Source organism: Symphodus melops, assembly GCF_947650265.1.
Source record: "Symphodus melops genome assembly, chromosome: 12".
In the NCBI taxonomy this organism is placed as follows: domain Eukaryota; kingdom Metazoa; phylum Chordata; class Actinopteri; order Labriformes; family Labridae; genus Symphodus; species Symphodus melops.
Window position 1 is genome coordinate 26195659 of NC_136702.1, and position 10271 is coordinate 26205929.

At 49.6% G+C, this 10271-nt stretch overlaps 1 protein-coding gene across 1 annotated transcript; it reads right to left on the minus strand.

The window, feature by feature from the left end:
• Window positions 1-645: 645 nt before the first annotated feature.
• On the minus strand, window positions 646-9304 carry LOC306832987 (uncharacterized protein; the record flags this gene model as incomplete). The annotated part of the gene is made up of 12 exons (XM_079358009.1): window positions 646-1274; window positions 1382-1630; window positions 1763-2019; window positions 2108-2457; window positions 2604-2803; window positions 3756-4300; window positions 4398-4622; window positions 4721-5045; window positions 7656-8095; window positions 8386-8442; window positions 8543-8675; window positions 8778-9304. The coding sequence occupies 12 exons, from the start codon at window positions 9302-9304 to the stop codon at window positions 779-781; spliced, it is 3804 nt and encodes a 1267-aa protein (XP_079214135.1). The 3' UTR covers window positions 646-778.
• Between the last annotated feature and the right edge of the window lie 967 nt (window positions 9305-10271).

Consider the following 10271-nt stretch of genomic DNA (forward strand, 5'->3'; position numbering starts at 1 on the left):
AGTCAGATTTAAAGTGCAATCAAACTGTTCAGTCAGATTTAAAGTGCAATCAAACTGTTCAGTCAGATTTAAAGTGCAATCAAACTGTTCAGTCAGATTTAAAGTGCAATCAAACTGTTCAGTCAGATTTAAAGTGCAATCAAACTGTTCAGTCAGATTTAAAGTGCAATCAAACTGTTCAGTCAGATTTAAAGTGCAATCAAACTGTTCAGTCAGATTTAAAGTGCAATCAAACTGTTCAGTCAGATTTAAAGTGCAATCAAACTGTTCAGTCAGATTTAAAGTGCAATCAAACTTTGTTCAGTCAGATTTGAAATTTAAAAATGATATATACAATACAAAAACCTTAACTTTATGTACATTATTTAGTTTCACTCAGCTACAGAAAGGTTGAACTTATTTACATAAATACAACATATATATACATATATATACACATATATACAAATACAATAGACAATATTGTCCCCCCCCTCACTCACTCACTCACTTCCTCTTCCTCTTCCTCTTCGTGAGAGAGTGAGGAGCAGACGACGACGACGGCGACGATGGCGGCTGCTGATGATGCTCTTCCTGCTGCTCTTCCTGCTGCTGCTCTTCCTGCTGCTGCTGGCTGGCTGGCTGGGGCTGAAGAAAAACAGAAGTAGATATTGTGTCAGAATCTCTTGAATCAATGACAAAAGATTGATATGATGAGCACAGAGAATAGTCACTGACCCTGGGAGTTTGCTGGCTCCTCTGCTCTTCCAACCAGGCCTCCACAGAGCGTCCCCCGGTCTTAGAGCAGAAGAGCTTTCCCCTGTAGCGAGTGTGTCCATGCTCCTTGTTCATAGGCAGGCCGCAGCGCTTGCAGTTGAAGTGGGTGAAGCGTTTGTGCGTCTTGTAGAGAGCACCCACTTCTCCTGCCAGGCGCTGCTGCTCCTCCCTGACCTTCCTCTGCCAGGCGGTGGTACGGGGCAAAGAGGAGGACGAGGTCGGAGCATCCGTGGAGGTGGAGGCCTGGGGGGATCCCGGATGACGAGGCTCCATCAGCGGACGCAGTGGCGGGTGGGAGGAGGCCGTGCAGCTCAGGCGCCAGGGCCCCACGGCGCGTGGCGGCCTGACCGGACGCATCTTCAGGCAGATCGAAGAGGAGGGGCCGGTCAGGCCGCACAGGCTGAGGCAGCAGAGCACGAGCAGGCTCCAGCTGCTCCTCTGTCGTCTGCTGGGCGCTGGGCCCTGGCACGGCCGCAGACAGCTGCTCCGTGGTGAAAGCCTTGCTCCTCTCGTTGTGCCTGAAGAGGTAAAAAACATTCACATAAGAAGCTTGTGGTCAGCATCTTCCGTCCACAATCGACCTGTCATCAACCCTACACGACAGACGGAAACACACGAGTCTCACCACTGCATGACTGTCCGCCTGTTGACCTCGTACAGCTGGAGGGGGGCGGCTGCCAGGAGGGCCCGATGACCGTAGACGTTGTCTCGGATCATGCTGTAGTCCCTCAAGACAGCTTGCCAGCGGTTCACCCGGGTCCCAGCGATGGTGCGTCCCTCGTAGTGGATGCGGCACAGCTCCAAAAAGATGGCCTCCACTATCCTGCTCACCTTCGGAGACAGTGCCGCACCGGAGCCCTGGCCCAGGAAGGAGCTGCAGAGAGAGAGAGAGAGAGAGAGAGAGAGAGAGAGAGAGAGAGAGAGAGAGAGAGAGAGAGTAACTCAAACAAACGATCCAGACACCAGAAGATCAGGCGGAGAGGCGAGTCCAAACGCGGACACGTACCGAACGCTGCTGTCCAGGCCCACGATGGCCTTGAGCTTTTTGTGTCTCGCCTGGAACCTCCCTGATACCGAGCGGTCCTGGTGGTGAGGCGGGAAGGAGACGGGTGCCTTGTCCCTGTCGGACAACATGCCCCACAGGGCGACCACCTCCGCCACCTGCCGCTGCGTCACCCAGGCCTGGAGACGCAGCCCCACCAGGGCATGGGCCAGACGGACGGCGTGCTGGTACCCACTGTGGCCATCGGGGCCGATGACATCCTGCGGCAGACAAAGACGAGTGTTAGAAAGAATGGTAACAGAGACGGGCTTTTACTGGAGGAGTTCACAACACGTTGAGTCAAGTTACCTGCTCCTCCTGCACCTCCTCCATCTGGGCCTCGACGGGGGCGCCAGCGGGGGCCTCGACGGGGGCGCCAGCGGGGGCCTCGACGGGGGCGCCAGCGGGGGCCTCGACGGGGGCGCCAGCGGGGGCAGGCTGAGGCGGCCACAGGAGCATGTTGAGGTCGTCCGCAAACCTCAGGTCCCCCGCATCCTCCTGGAACCCCTCGTCCTGCTGCTCCTGCTGCTCCTGCTGCTCCTCCTCCTCCTCCTCATCCTCCAGGTCCTCGGTGCCGTCGGGCTTATCAGGGTCCTGGCCAGGATCCTGCAGGGGGGTCCCCGTCTGGGAGTACAGGTACTCCACACCGATGAGTTCACCTGAACAGAGTGTGGAGAAGGAAAAAACAGCTCCAGCTAGTTAGAGTGCAAACCACCCCCTCACTCACTCCTGCATACATGTACGCACACACACACACACACACACACACACACACACACACACACACGGTCCTGTGCGCCCTCACCTGTGTACTGCCCAGGCTCGGTGTAATTCTCAACCAGCTTCATGCCCATGAGGTCCTGGGAGAGCTGGTTGAGAGCCTGAATCGCCCGGGAGTCGTAGCAGGTCAGGGGGCCCCCCCTGCCACCCTGAACTGCTGCTCGGGCCCTGTTCTCATTCCACCTCACCAGGCCCTCCAGCAGGTACACCTGGAAGTGGAGGCCACTGGCAGACGTGCCTGAGACAGGGGAGAGAAAGACACACTGTCAGCTAATGCACACACACACACACAGAAACACACACACAGAAACACACACACAGACACACACACACAGACACACACACACACAGAAACACACACACAGAAACACACACACAGACACACACACACAGACACACACACACACAGACACACACACACAGAAACACACACACACAGACACACACACACACAGACACACACACACAGACACACACACACACAGACACACACACACACAGACACACACACACAGAAACACACACACAGACACACACACACAGACACACACACACAGAGACACACACACACAGAAGCACACACACACAGAAGCACACACACACAGACACACACACACAGACACACACAGACACACACACACAGACACACACACACACACACACACACACACAGACACACACACACAGACACACACACACAGACACACACACACAGACACACACACAGACACACACAGACACACACACACAGACACACACACACACACACACACACACAGACACACACACACAGACACACACACACAGACACACACACACAGAAGCACACACACACAGACACACACACACAGACACACACAGACACACACACACAGACACACACACACACACACACACACAGACACACACACACACACACACAGACACACACACACAGACACACACACACACACACACACACAGACACACACACACAGACACACACACACAGACACACACACACACACACACACACAGACACACACACACAGACACACACACACACACACACACACACACAGACACACACACACAGACACACACACACACACACACACACACACACACACACACACACACACACACAGACACACACACACAGACACACACACACACACACACACACAGACACACTCACCAGGGATGAACTGGCACAGGTGGAGGTGAAACGACTCCAGCGAGGTGGAGCCTCTCGCGCAACGGAAGACGGGCAGGATGAACCCCCCCTCTGGTCAACTGCCCCGTCTTTGTGTAGAGCTCCACCCCTACAGGGTCCTGGATGCAGCGGAGATGGCGGCGCTGGATCTTCCAGATCTCCTGCATCCTCTCCCGGTCGATCAGAGGGACGCCCACGGTGTCCGTCAGCTCCCAGAAGTGATCGAGCAGCTCCTGGATCAGCCGCTCGATCTCGTCCGGCGCTCGGGTGCGGCGACGGCAGTGACGGGCCATCTCGTCGGCCGTCAGCTTCACCGGGGTGTCCCTCCCCTCCTCGCTCCGCCTGGCCCCCTGCAGGCGGTCTACGTCGGCCCGGTCCCACTCAAAGATGGCAAAGCTCAGCCTGGCCATGAAGAGCCCGTACAGGTGGTGGCTGTCGGTGGTGACACCTCTGGCGAAGCGTCGCATGAGGTGACAGACGTCCAGGCGCACCACCAGCTGGTCCCACTCTGCGAACATGGCCGAGACCTGGAGGAGACACAGAGCGTTTGTCAGTTCACAAACGACACAACAAAGGTAGACATGTTTTTTAGACCCCTCCCCCCGCTCAGAGCTCGCTGCGCACCTTGCACTGCCCGAAGGTGGCGCAGCAGTCCCGGTCGACGTAGATGACGCGAGGATGGCGCTGTCCTGCCTCCCTGTAGCGCCGCATGAGTCCGCCCGCCATGGGCAGCAGACCCTCGCCCTCGGAGTCGGTGAGCACGGACATCAGCACCTGCCCGTGCTCGTTGCCCACGTTGGTGGCCCAGGCGGCGGTCCCGGCGGCCTGCCCCGCCAGCTTCTTGGTGATCTGCGTTGAAAAACACAGACGCACACAAACTGTCACTCTACGCTGTGCGTGTGCACGTTTTCCCTTCATCATGTCTTTCATCACAACATCACGCTTGCCTTCTTGGTGGAGTCCATCTTCAAGATGTCCCCAAACACCGATGTGATCCTGGACTTCGTCTCCTCTAGCCGTGGGAGAGCCTCCCTGACGTAGACGGACAGCAGCCAGTTTCGGGTGGGGATCGGGTGCATGGGCGGGACAGTCACATCCCGCCCTGGTGCTGCACCCGGGACTCTCAGCTTGCTGACAATGGACAGGTACCGCATGCTCCGCGTGATCCACTGCTCGGTGTGCTGCTCAATCAGTGTGGCGCGGAGACGCGACGCACTGTTGCCAGCAGTGCGTCGCTTCATCTGCCCGATGACCATGCTGTCGCAGGACAGCCTGAGACAGAAGGGGAGAAACACAGACATGTTAAACACAGACATGTTAAACACTGAGAGAAACACAGACATGTTAAACACTGAGAGAAACACAGACATGTTAAACACTGAGAGAAACACAGACATGTTAAACACAGACATGTTAAACACAGACATGTTAAACACAGACATGTTAAACACAGACATGTTAAACACTGACATGTTAAACACAGACATGTTAAACACAGACATGTTAAACACAGACATGTTAAACACAGACATGTTAAACACAGACATGTTAAACACAGACATGTTAAACACTGACATGTTAAACACTGAGAGAAACACTGACATGTTAAACACAGACATGTTAAACACAGACATGTTAAACACTGAGAGAAACACAGACATGTTAAACACAGACATGTTAAACACTGACATGTTAAACACAGACATGTTAAACACAGACATGTTAAACACTGAGAGAAACACAGACATGTTAAACACAGACATGTTAAACACAGACATGTTAAACACAGACATGTTAAACACTGACATGTTAAACACTGACATGTTAAACACTGACATGTTAAACACTGACATGTTAAACACAGACATGTTAAACACAGACATGTTAAACACAGACATGTTAAACACTGAGAGAAACACAGACATGTTAAACACAGACATGTTAAACACAGACATGTTAAACACAGACATGTTAAACACAGACATGTTAAACACTGACATGTTAAACACAGACATGTTAAACACAGACATGTTAAACACAGACATGTTAAACACAGACATGTTAAACACTGACATGTTAAACACTGAGAGAAACACTGACATGTTAAACACAGACATGTTAAACACAGACATGTTAAACACAGACATGTTAAACACAGACATGTTAAACACTGACATGTTAAACACTGACATGTTAAACACTGACATGTTAAACACAGACATGTTAAACACAGACATGTTAAACACAGACATGTTAAACACTGAGAGAAACACAGACATGTTAAACACAGACATGTTAAACACAGACATGTTAAACACAGACATGTTAAACACAGACATGTTAAACACAGACATGTTAAACACAGACATGTTAAACACTGAGAGAAACACAGACATGTTAAACACAGACATGTTAAACACAGACATGTTAAACACAGACATGTTAAACACAGACATGTTAAACACAGACATGTTAAACACAGACATGTTAAACACAGACATGTTAAACACTGAGAGAAACACAGACATGTTAAACACAGACATGTTAAACACAGACATGTTAAACACAGACATGTTAAACACAGACATGTTAAACACTGACATGTTAAACACAGACATGTTAAACACTGACATGTTAAACACTGACATGTTAAACACTGACATGTTAAACACTGACATGTTAAACACTGACATGTTAAACACTGACATGTTAAACACTGACATGTTAAACACAGACATGTTAAACACTGACATGTTAAACACTGACATGTTAAACACAGACATGTTAAACACAGACATGTTAAACACTGACATGTTAAACACAGACATGTTGAACACTGACATGTTAAACACAGACATGTTGAACACTGACATGTTAAACACAGACATGTTAAACACTGACATGTTAAACACTGACATGTTAAACACTGACATGTTAAACACTGACATGTTAAACACTGACATGTTAAACACAGACATGTTAAACACAGACATGTTAAACACTGACATGTTAAACACAGACATGTTAAACACAGACATGTTGAACACTGACATGTTAAACACTGACATGTTAAACACTGAGAGAAACACAGACATGTTAAACACAGACATGTTAAACACTGAGAGAAACACAGACATGTTAAACACTGAGAGAAACACTGACATGTTAAACACAGACATGTTAAACACAGACATGTTAAACACAGACATGTTAAACACAGACATGTTAAACACAGACATGTTAAACACAGACATGTTAAACACAGACATGTTGAACACTGACATGTTAAACACTGACATGTTAAACACTGAGAGAAACACAGACATGTTAAACACAGACATGTTAAACACTGAGAGAAACACTGACATGTTAAACACAGACATGTTAAACACTGAGAGAAACACAGACATGTTAAACACAGACATGTTAAACACAGACATGTTAAACACAGACATGTTAAACACAGACATGTTAAACACTGAGAGAAACACAGACATGTTAAACACAGACATGTTAAACACTGAGAGAAACACAGACATGTTAAACACTGAGAGAAACACTGACATGTTAAACACAGACATGTTAAACACAGACATGTTAAACACAGACATGTTAAACACAGACATGTTAAACACAGACATGTTAAACACTGAGAGAAACACAGACATGTTAAACACTGAGAGAAACACAGACATGTTAAACACAGACATGTTAAACACTGAGAGAAACACTGACATGTTAAACACTGAGAGAAACACTGACATGTTAAACACAGACATGTTAAACACTGACATGTTAAACACAGACATGTTAAACACAGACATGTTAAACACAGACATGTTAAACACTGACATGTTAAACACTCAGGATGTATCTGCTTACTTATAGGTCAGGATGGCTGGAAACTGTCTCTGGTGAGCTACGTCCAGCTGGTCCACGAGGTCCTTCGCCCACGCCGTGTACTTCTTTTGACATGCACAGCATTCCAGGTACTCCGTGCCCATGAAGTACCAGCTGTTCATGTCCAGCACCCTCCTCACCGTCTTGTACAGCCCGGCGCCGGTCAACCTGTGCTTGCAGTTGGGGCACACGAGCCTGTATGCCCACATCCTGTAGGGGGCCCACAGGAAGAACCGGCTGAGGAAGAAGGCGTTGGGCGAGGGCGTCTGGGTGTACAGGGGCCTGGCCTCTGGGGGGCTCCACCACAGACGCAGCTGGCTGGTGAGCACTGTCGCCCCTCTGCTGTTCTTGGTGAACAGTGCCCTGCCCAGCCAATCGTGGTCCTGCTGAGGGAGGAGCTTCCTCCAGGATGCTGGCAGCAGCTGCAGGACAGATCAGAATTCTGTCAGTGTAAAGATCCCAATGTTCACAAGAACAACTTCATCAACTTCATCAGATCTCCTAACCGTTGCTCCAAAACTCAGAGCCGGAGGTGCAGCTGCTCCTGCTGCATCTCCTGCTGCGTCTCCTCCTGCTCCTGCTGCATCTCCTCCTCCTCCTGCTGCGTCTCCTCCTCCTCCTGCTGCTGCTGCTACAAACACAGACTCTGTGGTTCTCACTCTGTCATAACTCACACGTTCACATAAACTTGTTGCACGGATGAAATACTCACACTCATCGTCCTCCTCCCAAACGTCCAGGAGGAGCTGCTCAGGGATTTCCCCGGAGACTGTGAGAAAGGAAAAAGAAATGAATGCATGCTGTGGTCTTATGAATTTAACATGCAGCTGGTGCGCCTCCAGTCTTGAGCTGTGCTTACTCGATGTAACCGGCTGCTGCACCACGTGCGGATCCTGAGGAGGTGCGGCCGCGACCTCCTGGTCTCTCCCCCGCACGTACGACTGCAGCCGGTGCATCCGGGAGCCGTCCTTGACCCTCTGAGTCCTCAGCCACTGCAGGTAGCTACACACAGGAAATAAAACAGGGCACACGTTAGTTCATGTTACCAGCGTTCGTTGTCTCAGATGATCAACACACAAACACTCCCGTGACAGCAACACTCACGTCGTCGTCTCCCTGGACGGATCCTCAAAGAGGGCCTGGAAGGTCCGGCTGGCGTACGCCCCAAAGCCCACCAACGTGGCGTCCATGCCCCTCACCGACAGCGCGCCCTCACGCATCCTGCGCTCCTGGATGAGGGCCGCCATCTCAGGAAACAGCAGAGCGTAGGACATGAGGGCGTCCTTGTTGAGGGCGAGGGGCGTCTGTGACGTGTCGCCGCCTTCGCGCTCTGCCTGGTGGGAGGCCAGAACGCTGCAGGCGTAACCCACGTCGTGGCTCAAGAGCCACTTAAATGTTTGCCTCCGGTATTTGCCAAACTGGAGCTCACTGGCACAGAGCAACAGTTCACGGCTACCGGGGTCACCTCCGGCCTCCAGGACACGCGCCTCCGCCTCCCTACTCACCTCATCGGCCGACTTGATCCGAAAGAGCCCCCCGTGCTGGGCGAGCTGCAGCGCCTCAGGAGAAGGCCTCAGGAGGAGCTCAGAGGACAGAGGGCTCGTGGTCCTGAATGCAGGCTTGAAGTCCATTCTGCAGAGTAGAGACAAGATGGATGGATGGATGGATAGATACTTTATTGATCCCGAGGGAAATTCAAGGCATCCAGTAGCAGTATACAGACAGACAGGACACAAGACATTAGTTACAATACACACCCGCTGTCCCCCCCTTCTGTATACAATAATCCCCTAAAACAATATCGAGTACAACTTATTACTGCAGGGAGGAGGCCTGTGTCTGCTCTCACTCACTATTATTACACATGTTTAATCATGTCATGCTTCACTGTGTTGTATCTGCTTTCATTCTTTTGAGCTATTTTTATAAACATTAGTTTGTATAGTGTTTTATACTAGAGCTTTCATTCATACATAAAGCAGGTGAAAGCACAGTGACAGAATCATCACTTATATGACACGTTGATGAGTAAGCAGCCTGCTCTAAACAGCCATACTAAACACAGACACTTTCTCCTCTAAATTACAACCCGTCATGTTAAAGAACAGATACAAATAAATAATGTGCTTATTCTACAGCCTTTATCAGACAAGTTTTCATTTATATCCCTTTAACAAACACGTTGTAACAGCCCCGCACTGTAACTGACGTCGAGCACATTTCACGGTACAAAACGAGAGGAATAAAGGCTTTAAAACACGGCTAACAAAGAGTAAAATGCTCTTTATTTTCCCGTATTGATCTTTGTATTAAGTATGGAGGATTTCATTCATCATTACTTGGAGTTTTACCGAGTTTTGAAACTACGTCGGACGGACTGAATGAATGAAGCTCCAAGCTAGCTGCTCCACACACACATTTAATAACAATAAAGATAAAAGCAGCGTAAAAATATATCAGTATAATAAGAGAAAAACGGAGAAAAGTCAATTGAATAAGTTATTAATCAACTTATTTAGAGCAGCGTCGGGTCAGAGCTGATTTAAGCTAACTCGTTCCGGCTAAAACAGCTTCGGTTTAGCCTCTTTTTTTCACAGA